This window comes from Eurytemora carolleeae, unplaced genomic scaffold, assembly GCF_000591075.1.
Source record: "Eurytemora carolleeae unplaced genomic scaffold, Eaff_2.0 scaffold1982, whole genome shotgun sequence".
In the NCBI taxonomy this organism is placed as follows: Eukaryota; Metazoa; Arthropoda; class Copepoda; order Calanoida; family Temoridae; genus Eurytemora; species Eurytemora carolleeae.
In genome coordinates this window covers 1-16,993 of record NW_019397867.1, presented here as the reverse complement: position 1 = coordinate 16,993, position 16,993 = coordinate 1, and the positions used below count along the sequence as shown (strand labels likewise).

The following is a 16,993-nucleotide window of genomic DNA, read 5'->3' as shown; positions in this document are numbered from 1 at the left end:
ATCAAAATTATCAAAATTCTATTATAGTTAAAAAATTCCGCCCCGAGAGAACTGGTTTCAATATGTACGTAGAGTATACGCAACTGCAATTAACTTTCCTTGCATTACAACCTTGGGATACCCTAGTTAACAGTCACAAGATAATAAAGAGAAACTTAATCCATTAGATGAAATATGCTAATTATGTGATCCAAAAATTCACAGCAAAAAAAGTTTTAAAAACTCTTTACATCTACACAATTTTCATATGATTTTTCTACAACAAATTACAATTCTATGTACAGTCACAAAGCTGTTTCATTTTAAATTTCCTTTTAGTTTTAAAGTATTAAACAAAACAAATGGTTTGTTGTTGTTTTTAAACCATCTAAATTCAAGCTAAATGGCATTTTATAAAAACATAAAAGTAGAATTGTGAATTCTTTGAGATTGAAAATTGTAAATTTTTAATCTTTTTTTTACCATTGATAATTTTTCCAGAAAAAAAAGAGTTAAAGCATGGTGGGTTACATTTAGAAAATGAATGAATAGACTGCCTTCTGGCAGATATTAAGGTAATCATCTTTAGACATTTTTTTTGGTTGAAAATTAAAATGTCATTTATGAATTGATTTTCAATCAAGCATGTTTTGACAACTTATATTTCAAGCTACATGTAATTTTTGTAATATTGATTTTACAAGATTATTTTCTCACTCTAGTATGCCGAGTTCAATAACGCCTAATCCAATCAGGGTTCAGTCATGTGTTTGTTGTCTATTCTGAACCAATAGAAATAGTATGGCGGTAACATCTATCTTTCTATCTATCTCATTATCCAATTAGAGTTATGAATCCTTCAATCGGCGCTATCGGTAAATGGAAATATTTACTTCTACTGAAACTATAGTGTTCTTTGAAAAATAAAAAAAAAACAATGACACAGTATATATTCATTTTTTAATCTGTGAATTTTCACAATTAATCAGACATAAAAATCACAAACTCTGATTATCCCTATATCTTAGCATTTCAATGTCGGACACCTTAGATATTTAAAACTATGAATTATTTTAGATCAAATAATGATAGTTTGAAATATTAGCGGTTAACACCAACTGGTTGCAAACATATATTGATTTGAAAATCAGAATTTGTGGCTAAAACTCAGTTCCTTTGCAATTCTATTTAGGTTTTCTCATGGTTACTCTAGGATTTCTTCTGGTTTTTGGAAATTTGTTCAGATGTAAGTTCACGAATCAATCAATTTTTTTATGTTTTTTAAAAATTGCAATTGCAATCATAAATAACAGAAAATACAAAAATAACAAAAAAAAAATGGTCCCTTTTAAGATAAAAAAACAAATGGCTACCTTCAAATTTGTTATTTAAGGATTTTACCTAACTAGTACTGTTTGAAAATGTCTGTATGTTCCAAGCCCTAGGTTAAAATATTCTTTAAAGGAAGTCTGATTTCAATTTAACCTCCATGCAAAGATGGCAATGGTAGATTCACAATGGTGCCCTTAAAATCTTTGTTTAGTGCAGTATGAATTAGAATTAATGTTTATTATTAGAAAACAGATTATTTTCAATTGTGGTCTCTCTACAAAACTGACTTGCGCATTTTTACTACTAGAAAACTAAGAGAATTATCAGAAATAAATACTTTGAAACTTTGAAAAAAAAAAACATTATCTTCCTGATAACTAATCAGAATAGAACCATCTTTGCATGGAGGTTCACTTGAAATTACTTATACAGCCCCTTTAACAAAGAATAGTTTGAGTTAGATTATCTAAAATCTATTCCCTATCTATCTAGGTTTAACCAGCTTGAAACTGAATATGGTTGGTGTTCAACCATCCAAGCTAATTATTGGACAAAATGGGAAGATTCAGTGCAAATATAATCTGGAAGGAGCAGATCTTTATTCTCTAAAATGGTGAGTTTGTAAAACTGAGATCAAAACTTTTGTGGATCATACATCTTAATCGATTGATCTCGAAATCCAATGCGGGCATTTTTAAATTTGGAGATCAATGCTTTATCCTGAGATTAACAACACAAAAGTTTGGACTCCTAAATATTTAAAAAATATTGTCTAATTGTCTATGTCTTTTAAATATTTATTAAAGATTCTTGAGATTCTTATGGTCGGATAGAAATTATTGATAACTGATCATAACTTTGCAATGATTTTTGTCTTCTTTCATTCTTTCCAATCCTTAGTGAAAATTCTTATAATTTCAAAAAAAAAGATGACAACATCATTCCAGAATGTTTTTTGGACCCTACTTTACAAATTTGATGTTGGTCTATCAAAATTATAGACATGTGATGATGTGAGTGTGTGATTTTTGGCAATTTATACAGTTCAAATTAATAGTTAATATGTGTCTAGATAATCCTGTATATTTTTTCTTCTAAACGCCAATCTTCCAGCAAAATAGTATAAATGTTTAATTGGTGAAATTGGGATCAAAGGTTATGGCTTATAAGGACAAAATAGTTTCCTTGTTAATTAACAATTCTATCTGTTCGTTTTTAACTAATTTCGCTCAGGCTTTTATCTAGCTAGAAATATTTAATGTTTAATGTTATTAATAATTACATTATTACATGAAAGGTTTAATTAGGAAATACATTAGTAGTAATATACCGGCCCTAATAAGCTAACAGGCATAATTATATGATTAATTAAATCAGCGTTAGAACTTGTCAACAAGGATTAAATCTGTTTCTTCTGAATCTAAAAAAAAAGTTTTTTACATTTATTTGCAAATCAAACATATATGGGGGTGTTCTTTCAGCAGCAGGGTTGTATTTTTGACCTTTATACCTTGCAATCCGATTTCATAGACCTTTGATATATCAAAGTATGAATTCTGTTAGATCAAAGATACAAAGTTTAAAATATCAAAGGTTACAATTCCCGGACTAGAAAAAAACCATTAAAAAATCTAATTAATTCCAACATATTTCTGAATAATAGAAACACCTTTAAAGGTATTATTCGTTTTCCCTTTTCCTAATTATTGTCATTCTAGCAATTATGTTCTGAGTAATCAATTTCCGCTTCCGCAGGCTAAAATATTCAATTAAAACATTGCCAAAGTTAACTGAAGGAAATATATAAATAGAATTTTTGTTTTTAAACATTCACTTATCTGATTAGAAACTTCTCAAGGGAAATATGTCAAAAGGATTCAAAAATGCATCAACAATATGCACAACAAAAATATTAAAAAACTTGGTCCAAATGCATTTATTTATCATTGTATTCCATTATACTATGTATATTAATAAAAAACCCTTATATTAAAGATCAGTGGCCGAATTTAAAGAATTTAAGCGGCGGTTTAAATTTAAGCCTCGGTTGGTTCCACTTAAAATTGTATCAATTGTTTCAAGATTTAATCCGGCGCTTGATTTAAACCGGGTTTTGGCGGATTTAAACCGCGGCTCAAATTCTTTAAATTCCATCTCAGGATATTTCATTACTAAATTGTTACATAATTGCATTAAAGGGGTTAAATATGTAATTTCTTAGGATGCTCCATTCGAGGGAAAAAAGATTTGTGTAAAAAAAGAATTTGAATAAGATATATGCCCCTTTCTAGGTATAAGAATGGAGTTGAGTTCTATCGCTATATGCCTGGACAAGAAAGAAAAATTACAGTGTATGATGCTCCTGGAGTCACTATTGATGTAAGTTTTAAAAATAATTTTTTTGATTTTTAAAACCGAATGCGGAAATGGGAAAAATATGTTTTGGAGATTTGTTGATGCTTAGTTCTAAAGTTGTTAGAAATGAAAATAAAATAATGATTCTTGATTGATTTGTCGTTTGATTTTGTTTAATTTAGCTGCAGTACAATAACAAATATTGTTGTTTACATTTTGTAATCTCTAGCTGCAGAACAATAACAAATATGTTAATTCCTTTTATATTGTTGTTTACATTTTGTAATCTCTAGCTGCAGTACAATAACAAATATGTTAATTCCTTCTATACTGTTGTTTACATTTTGTATTATTTAGCTGCAGTACAATAACCAATATGTTTAATAACCTTCTATATTGTTATTTACATGCTGCAGTTCAATAACAAATTTGTTATTTACATTTTGTATTATTTAGCTGCAGTACAGTAACAAATATGTTTAATAACCTTCTATATTGTTATTTACATGATGCAGTACAATAACAAATATGTTTATTAACCTTCTATATTGTTATTTACATTTTGTATTATTTAGCTGCAGTACAGTAACAAATATATTGTTATTTACATTTTGTATTATTTAGCTGCAGTACAGTAACAAATACGTTTATTAACCTTCTATATTGTTATTTACATTTTGTATTATTTAGCTGCAGTACAGTAACAAATATGTTTAATAACCTTCTATTTTGCTATTTACATGCTGCAGTACAATAACAAATATGCTTATTTCTTCTATACAGTTGTATTATTTAGCTGCAGTACAGTAACAAATATGAGCTGCATCTTCGGTCCATCATTCTGGAGAGTGCAGGGACTTACAGGTTATAAGAAGTCCAACTTTTTTATCAATTCATCAAAAGCTTTGATAGAATCTTATAAAATATTAATAGAATCTTTGAATATGTAGAGAGACAATAACAAAATGATAGAAATAGCTGAAAGGAGATTCTAAAATTGTTTAATTTAACAATTTGTTATCAGAAAACTTTTTTAATAAGCTACATTTCATTCTTTCATTTTGTAATGTTTAAATGCTTTAATAAAGATATCGTGTGCTTAAATCTATTTTAATTTATTCAAATCTGAATAAAACATTTTTTAGATGTGAGGTATCAACAGAAGCTCCTGATTTTAACACTCTGTCTGAAGTAGTACAGGTAAAAACTAACATATTTTTTATTTTCTATAATTCTCTGCATATATATTTGCATATTGCATCGCATATTACTCTGCATATTACGTTAAATATTACTCTGCATATTACTCTGCAATTTAGAGATGTCAACGTTTTGATTATTCTAGATTTTAGCTTTCGTTACGATAGTGTTCATCAAAAGTATAAACGTTTGAAACGTTACGTTGCATATTATGAAAATGTATGGCATAGAGTAACGTTATCTTAATGAATTTTCTGCACTTAAATATCTTAAATGTTAGTGAAAAAACAGTAAGCTCCGTTACACTTTAGCAGTCCCTGGTTTAAAAACTTTCCCAACGTTGCGTTAAAACTTATGTAATATAACCACAATTTTTTAACGTTCCACTTTCATGCAAAGTAAATGTTTTCAGAGACCTTACGTTACACTTTCACTTGGTTTGAAAACTAAAAGGTGACAAACGTTTTGCTTTAATAAAACGTCACTAGGGCATAGTTCTGCACGTTGCAATGCATTTCAGTGCAAAGAATATTTTTTGTTAACGCTACGTTTCATCTTAAGTTTTCCAATATAAACTCTTTTAATTACGTTTAGAAATTTTACTAAAATGCAACTTTTCTTACGTTACGATTTATCGAAACGTTATTTTAAAAACTTCTTTTGTTACACTTTTTTACAACTGAAAATCAAAACTGTTTATTCGTTTCGTTTCTAAGAAAGATTTGAAAAAAATTTCTATATGTTTCGTTATATGAAAATGTTCAGGCCTTAATGTTTCTAACGTTACACTTTATTAAAAATAATATTGTTTCTAAATGAAAGCATTACAAGATTTTTTCCGTGATAATTACATTCCTACTTTAGTATTTTTCATCCTAAAACATGCCATGCAAAAAAATTGTGTTTTTAATCCCTTTTTCACTCACCTTGTATGTTGCTGTTGTATTGTTAACCTTTTTAGAGAATGTGTAGAAGAATATGCAATATAAAGATGCTATAATATTATTATTTTTAAGGGATTTTAAAATTTGTGAATGCGAGTTTTTAGCATTAGACTTTCAACTCAAGGGTGTGTCTTAAAGGGACTAGAGACGTAATTTCAAGTGACCTTCCATTTATGGAGTGGCATGTCCAGCATAAATTCACAAGATAGGAAAATGCTGGTATTTTCAAATCATTAATCAGATAACGGTATACACGGTACCATTGGGAATCGAGCTTGGCCCTCTTTAAATATAGGATCACTTGAAATTATCATCGTGTAATTGACGAGCTTAAAAATAAACATGTTTTGGGACACTTCATAAAATGAGTTAAAATTCGACAAGGCAAACCATTTTTGCATGTGGAACAGTAGTTTTTTTTCTTTTTTTACTCAATACAAACTGACATTTCTAACAGAAATAATAGTCTTAAATATCGAAGGTCTACAACATTGGGTAGCAAATATATGGATTAGAAATATAAGTTTGTGACAACAACTCAATTCCTTTAGACTTTCTTATCTAACAGAAGTCATAGTCTGAAATATGAAAAGTCTACAATACCAGCTTGCAAAGATATAGAGATTAGAAAATTATAATTTAATTATAAGTTGGTTATCCATGGAAACCCTTTTTGCATTCACAATACATAACTAATGCTAATTCATAATATATATAAAAGTTGATTATGAGGTTGCATAGTGGAGGAACTAGGAGGGGAGGGGTTGTGATTAAGAGTTAGCCAAAACTTTAAGTTTTGCTAATGAGAGATAAGTTCTCAGTTCAAAACAAATTCAAATTTCTACTTCTCTGGGATAAATTTAAAAGTGCTGAGATGAAGAGTAAAACTAAAACTCACCCATTCAATGTAATAGAAAGTATGAAGTTTAATATTTTGCAACCTGGAATAGGTCCTGCAAGACCTGGAAAAGGTCCTGCAGGACCTGAAATAGGTCCTGCAAGACCTGAAATAGGTCCTGCAAGACCTGAAATAGGTCCTGCAGTACCTGAAATAGGTCCTGCAAGACCTGAAATAGGTCCTGCAGTACCTGAAATAGGTCCTGCAAGACCTGAAATAGGTCCTGCAAGACCTGGAATAGGTCCTGCAAGACCTGAAATATGTCCTGCAAGACCTGGAATAGGTCCTGGAAGACCTGAAATAGGTCATGCAAGACCTGAAATAGGTCTTGCAAGACCTGGAATAGGTCCTGCAAGACCTGAAATAGGTCCTGCAGGCTGCAAGACCTAAAATAGGTCCTGCATACCTGCATGGAATAGGTCCTGCAAGACCTGGAGTAGGTCCTGCAAAACCTGGAATAGGTTCTGCAAGACCTGAAATAGGTCCTGCAAGACCTGGAATAGGTCCTGCAAGACCTGAAATAGGCCCTGCAAAACCTGGAATAGGTTCTGCAAGACACTTACCAAAAGGTTTCTCTCAAGCTAACATTGATATTGATAACTAAAACACAAGTCATTCCTTTCAAATACCAAGTTTTTCTCATGAAATCATACAGATTAAAGATAAATGGTTTATCATCTCAAATTCTTTTAAAACTAAATATTAATATTTTCTGTTTCTTTTTTCATGTTAACAATTGTATTACAAAATAAATATTGTATATATCACATCAGGGAATTATGGAATTGAGCTTTACATATTTATTGTGAAGTAATTATTAGTATCAGATTCGTGTAGAACAGAATAAAGAATATTACGGTGTTTTAGTTGTAAAAATGATCTTGTATTCATGGTGCCTATAAAAAAATAAGAGACACTTCTCAAGTTAGTCAAGGACGACAGTTTTTAGAAATACTACAGAGAAACACTTTTCATGTTACATAAACATGCTTAGATACATTTTATATATATATGACGACAATTTTTAAGAATATTAAGAAATTTGTGATAATGAACATGTCTCAAACTCTTATGTTTGTATTCACTTTATCTTTGCAACCTGATGGTGTAAACATTTGATACTTAAAACTAGCCATTATTCAAAGGTGTGCGACATCAGGTTGCCAAGAAGCAAGGATCAGCAAATTTATTCTTGTTTCTTTTATAAACCTGACTTGAATAATCCTGATTAAACTAATCCTGATTAGACTAATCCCGATTAGAATAATCCTGATAAGACTAATCCTGATTAGACTAATCCTGATTAGACTAATCCTGATTAGAATAATCCTGATGAGACTAATCCTGATTAGACTAATCCTGATTAGACTAATCCTGGTTAGAGTAATCCTGATTAGACTAATCCTGATTAGACTAATCCTGATTAGACTAATCCTGATTAAACTAATCCTGATTAGACTAATCCTGATTAGGCTAATCCTGACTAAAGTATTCCTGAGGCCGAATTTAAAGAATTTGAGCCGCGGCTTAAACCCGCTAAAACCCGGTTTAAATTAAGCGCTGGCTTAAATCTTGAAACATTTGATACAATTTTAAGTGGAACCAATCATATTTAAGCCGCGGCTTAAATTTAAGTCGCCGCTCAAATTCTTTAAATTCGGCCTCTGATAAGACTAATCCCTACTCTCTGAATGATAATGAATAAATTTCAGTATTTCCTTATACGAAGTGAGTTAGTCCCCAGAAATTAAACTAATTAAGTTCTAAATTAGCCTTTACAGTTTCCAGACTGTGGTAATAAATTCTGTGAACTTTATGATGTGTGTTTACTGAGATGTAGAACTGGAATTTGCATACTTAAAACACATTGCTTCTGGCACTTGAAACCCTTTGCTCGCTTTTAAAACAAATGAAAAGAACTTTACATTCACTTTTTTATCCCTGGTACACAGGGGTATCTGAGGACAGGGGTATATGAGGACAGGGGTATCTGAGGACAGGGGTATCTGAGGACAGGGGTATCTGAGGACAGGGGTATCTGAGGACAGGGGTATATAAGGACAGGGGTATCTAAGGACAGGGGTATATAAGGACATGGGTATATGAGGACAGGGGTATCTGAGGACAGGGGTATCTGAGGACAGGGGTATCTGAGGACAGGGGTATCTTCTAGGGACAGGGGTATATGGGGACAGGGGTATCTGAGGACAGGGGTATCTAAGGACAGGGGTATCTGAGGACAGGGGTATCTGAGGACAGGGGTATCTGAGGACAGGGGTATCTGAGGACAGGGGTATCTAAGGACAGGGGTATCTGAGGACAGGGGTATCTAAGGAAAGGGGTATCTAAGGACAGGAGTATCTAAGGACAGGGGGATCTGAGGATAGGGGTATCTGAGGACAGGGGTATCTGAGGACAGTGGTATCTGAGGACAGGGGTATCTGAGGACAGGGGTAATGAGGACAGGGGTATCTGAGGACAGGGGTATATAGTTTATTTACATTATATTTTACACATAGATCCAGACTGATATAAACTGCATCAATATTCAAGACTGGGTTGACTTTAAAGTGTTGAAACGCATTGATATAAACCCAATGATACCTTTGGAGCCCTAAACCATACAATTGAAAGCAATATGGCATGTTTTTAGCTACAGTTAAAAAAGTAAGAGACAAAACTCCCAAGGATTTTTGCGTGGTATAAAATATCAGTCCTGTTAAATATCTTTGTTAAAAATATTTAAAAAGCTTGTTTTTTACTTCACATAAAAAACAAAACACTCTCTGCCGAAGAAACGTTGAATAAATTAAACACCACCATTCATTGTCTGTTGTTGTCAAAGCAAAGCTTAACAGCACTGGTGGAGAATACTTTTAACGCCAAGGGATTGTTGCCAGCAAGTTTTAAAATTAGGAACTCTACTAAGTCAATATTACCAATGAAAGACCTCATCTATTTATACTTTGCTTGTGTGTCTGTTGTTTGTTTGTTTGTTTGTATCCAATAAACGTCAAAACTGCTGAACCGATCAGGCCCGAATTTTGTGTGAGACCTCAGATGACCCCGGGAAAGTCTTATAGATGATTAAAATTTAAAGAATTTGCATCCAACAAAATTGTAAAAACAAGCAAAGCTTTTTTTCCCAAAAAGTAAAATTTATGAAACACCATTTTTGATGAAAAACCAACAAAAAAATTGATCAGTGTGTTCTTTGAATTTGTGAATAATCCCTTTAAACTTGTCTAGGTTGATGTCATCTCACTGCCCCGGGGACCTAAAATATCAGGTTTAGAAGCAGCATATTCTCCTGGTGATCTAATCAGAGCTAACTGTACTGCTCTCAACTCTCTACCACCAGCCTCTCTAATCTGGTATATTAACAAGGTAAGCAGCATATTCTCCTGGTGATCTAATCAGAGCCAACTGTACTGCTCTTAACTCTCTACCACCAGCCTCTCTAATCTGGTATATCAACAAGGTAAGCAGCATATTCTCCTGGTGATCTAATCAGAGCTAACTGTACTGCTCTCAACTCTCTACCACCAGCCTCTCTTATCTGGTATATCAACAAGGTAAGCAGCATATTCTCCTGGTGATATAATCAGAGCTAACTGTACAGCGCTTAACTCTCTACCACCAGTCTTTCTAATCTGGTATATCAACAAGGTAAGGAGCAGTGTGTCCCATATTTAGCTACACTCAAAGAATACAGGGTTACCAATAAAGCATGACTTTAATAACGACCTGAAACTCTTAAAGTATATCTGAAGGTTGACTTTGATTTTCTGCTTTCTATATATTGTTTACTTCATGTATACTTCATGATTGGAAGTGTAAGAAATAAGTGCACAGAAACCATTAATGGAAGATAAAAAGACGGAATGAATTCCGAACAGTCGTCTCTGAAGTCTCATCCTTGGTGGTAACCTTTGTATATATTGGGTTTCAGGATAGATCTAATCACTGGCGGGCAATATTCCGCGGATTTTTTTTTTTTTAATTGATGGCAAACTCTGTTAACAAAACGAAAACTCTGTTAAAAATCAGGAAATCTAGTACTATACAGAAATTATGTTACCAAAAGAAAACTCTGCTATAAAAAGCAAAACTCTGTTACCTCACGATAACTTTTTAAATCTAGAGAAAACTCTATTATCAAATTGGAAAACTATGTCACAAACGGTGAACTCTGTTACAAATCTGAAAACTCTAAAACTAAAGAGAAAACTCTGTCACAAACGGTGAACTCTGTTACAAATCTGAAAACTCTAAAACTAAAAAGAAAACTATGTCACAAACGGTGAATTCTGTTACAAATCTGAAAACTCTAAAACTAAAGAGAAAACTCTGTCACAATCGGAAAATTCTGTTACAAATCTGAAAACTCTAAAACTAAAGAGAAAACTCTGTCACAAATCGGAAAATTCTGTTACAAATCTGAAAACTCTAAAACTAAAGAGAAAACTATGTCACAAACGGTGAATTCTGTTACAAATCTAAAAACTCTAAAACTAAAGAGAAAACTCTGTCACAAATCGGAAAATTCTGTTACAAAATTGAAAAAGATAAACAGCAATTATAGTTATTATTTAAAGAGAAATAGTCGTTAGTAAGTCAAACAGCTGTAATATTAATCTAACAAGTAAATTGAAAAATATTTTTAACAGTATGCCATAAATTTAAATGATTAGCTAATATAATCGTCAAATACATATTTTACACATTAATCTTACTAGAAGGTAGGAGATTATTTATCTATACTATCCTATTGTTCTTGTTTGAATTATATTTTAAATTACGCTTACAGTTCCTTTAAACACATATATTTGCGATAGAGTGCACATTTCTGTCGAAAACTGTTTCATGTCATTTTTACATAAATTGAAGAGAAGACTTGTGCATAACTTAAAACTTATTTCCATTTACTATTATTAACTTAAAGTGCAAAAGCAAACTAATCTTGAAACTCTTTGCATAAATGGAAATCTTTGGTGTCAAAAATATTAAAAAGTTTAGTTTATTCAGTTTTACACAGAGGTTGCTGATTAAAGGTACTGTAAGCGTAATTTCAAAAGACTCTCCATGCAAACATGGCATTGTCTGATTTACAACGGTACCAATAAAAGCTTTGTCTGATTTAGTATGATTAATGCATGATTCACTGAAGTTTGTAGAAAGATTTTGACTCCAGTGGAGACCACCGGAGGGAATTCATTTTCACTGGAGGGGTTTGAAAAAATACACCGTATAGTTTTACATAAAATATATTTTTTTGTTATTGATAACTTTGTATGAAACCTGCTTTATATCTAAGAAATATTTTTTAATATTTTCCGGAAGTCAAATATATAAAATATTTATTTATAAAATTAATATAAATATGTTTGCTTGGTTTAGGAACCTGTTACTTCAACTCCTCGCAACAATAGATCTTTGGCCTACTTCCCCTCCTCTATCCAGCAACAACCAGTTTCATTCCTTCAAACATCAGAGGAGAACAACCTTACATCATCAACACTAGAGGCCGTATTCACGCTCAAGCTCAGTCATTTCCAGGTAAAAAACTGCACAGTGGACTAAGGTCAATTTTAATTCGAACAAGGCCGACTCCTTGTACGAGCTTTGGTGACGCAGAGCATGTACTGGCCCGACTGGGTTATTTCAAGGCTTTACACTGGGTAGTCCACACTGGACATTACGACTGCTACCCAATGTTTTCGAACTTTGATATTTTAAGCTTTAAATTCTGATAGATCAAACAGTTGGACATGTAAAAGGTTTAAACCATCAGGTTGCATAGGTATTTGAAAATCTCAGTTTGTGGCAACACCTTAATTATTTTAATAAATGTACGTATTCATATTTATTTAAACTTTCAATTGGAATAATAACAATTATCAAAAACATGGTTTTATAGAAATTTCCGTTTTTCTTCTTTTTTTATCATTTATTCGAAAAAAAACAAAATATCAAATACTTTTTTTCAATTATGCTTATATATTAACTTAATTCAACATCTTGTAAAATTGGAAAGCTATATGCTTAAAAGTTTTATTTTTATTTTGTATTCTTATAAAGTTTAATGGTACAAGGCAAGGTTCAACTATTTTCATCTTTTTTTCCTTTTCTCATCTGCAGGTTCTCCTTTTAAAAACTCTTTTTGCCTGTCTGCAGTTTTGTATCAGTTTTTTAAAGAATTAACGAAGAGGTTAAAAATTCCTTTTAAATACAATCATCGCAGCCACCCATTCTTGCGCATTTAAAAAAATCCTATTCAACATTTCTGATAAAAAATAACCCTGAGGTATAATCCCTTCTCAACAGAAATTCATAGTTTTAAGAGTCTTTTTTTCAAGTGAATTTTATATTTAGATCCCAAAACATGATACAATTCAGGAATATAGAGAGGCTCCTAAGGGATTCTCTCAATATCTAAATTCCTTTCAGAAATTTGGCATTTTATAAAGTTCCAGAAACATTGGTCTCTTTTTTCAATTTTAATTTCTTTAACTTTAAGCCCACATATTTTTAAAGGGACTGTAGTCGTAATTTCAAGTTATGCTCAATTTAAATGGCATCATGTCAGATTCACTACTGTGGTTTCCCTACGAAAGTGATTTATATTACAGAAACAACTAAGGAAATTGTAAGAATTAAAGATTAGCTACTTTTATTCTGCTTTTCATTGAGACAATATTATTTTTATTATATCTGACAGAAATTACTAAAACTAATTTTGACGTAAACTCAATTATACCAGTTAGTTAAAGGAAGCGATGTGCAACAGAAACTTTTAATATTTTTAGACCTTTAAAAATGTTTACGACAATCTGAGAAGGGTCCAAGAATTTAAAATTGTATGCTGTAGAAGTTTGCTTTTTCATCAAATATGCAAATTTGTTATCTTAGATGTAGATATAAGGCAAATCCTAACCAACAACTACCATTTTAAAAACCCAAAGTAGATAGATCCACAGTAAATAATTTCGGTAGGATTTCTGCATAGAAACTGACAGGTGGTTTGTGATGGGGAGAGGGGGAGGGAGGAAGCTGAATTGTATCATGTTTTGGGATCTAAATATAAAATTCACTTGAAAAAAAGAGCCTTAAAACTATGAATTTCTATTGAGAAGGGATTATACCTCAGGGTTATTTTTTATCAGAAATGTGGAATAGGTTTTTTTTTAAATGCGCAAGAATGGGTGGCTGCGATGATTGTATTTATGTAATTTAAAGTGACAGATGACAATGCCAGATTTACAACTGTAACCTTAAAACCTTAATCTGATCAAAAATGTGGAAGATACCATTGAAAAGTCTATATTTCTCTGAGTTTTCTGGTGTTTACAAGAAATGCTCAAGTTACTTTCGCAGAGAAATCGCAAATGAAAATGAATATCATGCATAAAATATCTAGATTTTTTTTTATTTGATGCGAGTGTCAACTTTTGGTACGAGTGCCAACTTATGGTACGAGTGTCAACTTTTGGTACGAGTGTCAACATTTGGTAAGAGTGTTAACTTTTAGTACAAGTGTCAACTTTTGGTACGATTGTCAACATTTGGTACAAGTGTCAACATTTGATACAAGTGTCAACTTTTGGTATGAGTGTCAACTTTAGGTACGAGTTTCAACTTTTGGTACAAGTGTCAACTTTTGGTACGAGTGTCAATTTTTGGTACAAGTATTAATTTTTGGTATGAGTGTCAACTTTTGGTACGAGTGGCAACTTTTGGTACGAGTGTCAACATTTGGTAGGAGTGTCAACATTTGGTACGAGTGTCAACATTTGATATGAGGTCAACTTTGGTATGAGTGTCAACTTTTAGTACGAGTGTCAACTTTCAGTACAAGTGGGAACTTTTGGTACAAGTGTCAATATTTTGTATGAGTGGCAACTTTTGGTACAAGTGTCAACTATTGGTACGAGTGTCAACATTTGGTACGAGTGTCAACATTTGATATGAGTGTAAACTTTTGGTACGATTGTCAACTTTTGGTACGAGTGTCAACTTTTGGTATAACTTTTGGTATGAGTGTCAACTTTTGGTATGAGTGGCAACTTTTGGTACAAGTGTCAACTATTGGTACGAGTGTCAACATTTGGTACGAGTGTCAACTTTTGGTACGAGTGTCAACTTTTGGTACAACTTTTGGTATGAGTGTCAACTTTTGGTGCGAGTGGCAAGTTTTGGTATGAGTGTCAACTTTTGGTACGAGTGGCAACTTTTGGTACGAGTGACAACATTGGTCTCAGATCTTTGACGTTGTATACATGTGATGTAAAACTTGAAATATCTACAAGCATTACTGTTGACAGAGAAAAAGCTGTTTTGAATAAATTCTGAATTTAAATTTTATTTATTTGCATGTTTCAGGATGGAAAACTTAAATTGAAATGTACAGCCTTCCTCGATGAAATTTTTATGCGAAGTGAAGAGGTTAGCGTAGAACAGATTCAACCCCAGTCGACCATGTTCAGTTCCAGAGACGAATATGTACCGCTGGCCCCAACAAGAGACATATACAGGCCAAAAGGATCCCTAGCAGATTTTCAACCAAGTGAAAACGTGAGAACTGTAAGTGGTGCTGTGATAGCTATGGATCCTAAGAATCCATTTCATGATCTACTTAACTCAAAATCACAGCTGATAATTAGCCTCACTACCATAATTGTTTGCAGTAGTTTCAGCATTATTCTATTTTAATGCTAAACTTCTTCATGTACTTACTGCTTTTGATGTCAAAGTTAAATTCTTCAATCTTGCTAAAATGAGTAAACTTTAAAAACTTTTTTTTACATTCTTAAAATATTCTCCTTATGAAAAGTTTTTTGTGTATTTTTATTTATTTGTTTGTAATGCTTAGAATGAATAAGGAAATAATATGTTCAACAAAACTATGTATTAAAGCTTTTTTTAATCCTTTATATTTCTATCTGATATTTCTGAAATTATCTAAAACCCCTTTTTTGTACAAAAATAATCAAAATAATTCAGAACGTTAAAGATTTAATAGCCAACAAATAAAGCTTATATAATAAAGCTTTTTTTCTCAATTATAAAAATTAGCTTTTTTATCAAAAGTGAAAGGACCAAAAAATTTACATTTCAATATCAGCATTCTAAACTTACTGTTTTCCTAACCAATTTAAAGGTAATATTTAACATAACATAAATACTGCTCTGGATAAAAAGGTTGTATTTATCTTGAATGCTTCAAAAACTAATTCTTAATTTAATTTAATGAATGAGTTTTGATTATATTTAGCATTGAGCATATTTTTCTAAGCATCAAAAGTTCATAAGAATCTCTTTATTTTAAAAGTGAAATTTTCATAAGGTATGTAAAAATGTTGGCACTGACCAAATTATAAAAATTATTTTTTGTTGTGACTTTTGAGTTTTTGTCTTCCGTGTTCTGTCAAAGAAAAAATTGTCAGACATTTTTCAGATTTTTGTGGAATCTTACAATAGCCAAAAAAAATTCGAATGTTTGAAAACGAATGAAAATAACAAAAGCCATTTTTATTTTTTATTTAAAAAGATTATATTAGTATATAATTTAGAAAAGATAAAAAAAATAGTTTAGTTTTTTTTTAATTTAACATAAATGTCCTAAAAAATGGTTGTAATAGCCCAGAGTCTGAATTTAATGAATTTGAGCCGTGTCTCAAATCCGCCGAATACCGGTTTCAATTGAGCGCCGGCTTAAATCCAGAAACATTGAATACAATTTTAAATGAAATTAACTATATTTGAGCCGCGGCTCAAATTCATTTCATCAAATTTTATAATATAACCTTTTACATACTCTTTCTCTTCCGTCTTGTTAGAATAGCAAGAAGACCTGTTCCTGTCATATATCATATTATGCTGTTTAAGAATTGTCCAGCTTCAAGGGAAATATCATTCTCTTTGGTGATTTATGTGTAAGATTATTCCAGGTTTTATATTCTAAAAATATATCATCTTATTCCATATCATTTAAAAATAGATGTCACTTCATGATTTAGCATGTAAAGGAGGGGATAGAAAAGTTTTACATACAAACTATTAATTTTAAATCTTGGTTTGATTTAGAAGAAATATTCTTAGATTTTTATTTTTTAAAATCTTCTCTGTACTATGTTTTCTATATTGTTGTACTCTATAACTTTAATATATATTGTTGTATCAATTCTTTTAGATATTTCGACTCAACATATTGTTTTTAAAGAATGATATATACTTTGGAGAAAAAAACTCAGCGGGAGCGGTTGAACCAGCGGTTGAGATCTAG

General features: G+C 31.5%; 1 protein-coding gene across 1 annotated transcript; it reads left to right on the top strand.

Annotated features, from left to right (window-relative positions):
* Positions 1-478: 478 nt before the first annotated feature.
* LOC111716153 (uncharacterized) lies at positions 479-16,209 on the top strand. The gene is made up of 9 exons (XM_023491581.1): positions 479-554; positions 1,172-1,225; positions 1,804-1,924; positions 3,603-3,690; positions 4,463-4,530; positions 4,812-4,866; positions 9,958-10,095; positions 12,109-12,267; positions 15,091-16,209. The coding sequence occupies exons 2-9, from the start codon at positions 1,180-1,182 to the stop codon at positions 15,418-15,420; spliced, it is 1,005 nt and encodes a 334-aa protein (XP_023347349.1). The 5' UTR covers positions 479-554; positions 1,172-1,179; the 3' UTR covers positions 15,421-16,209.
* The last annotated feature ends 784 nt before the right edge of the window (positions 16,210-16,993 follow it).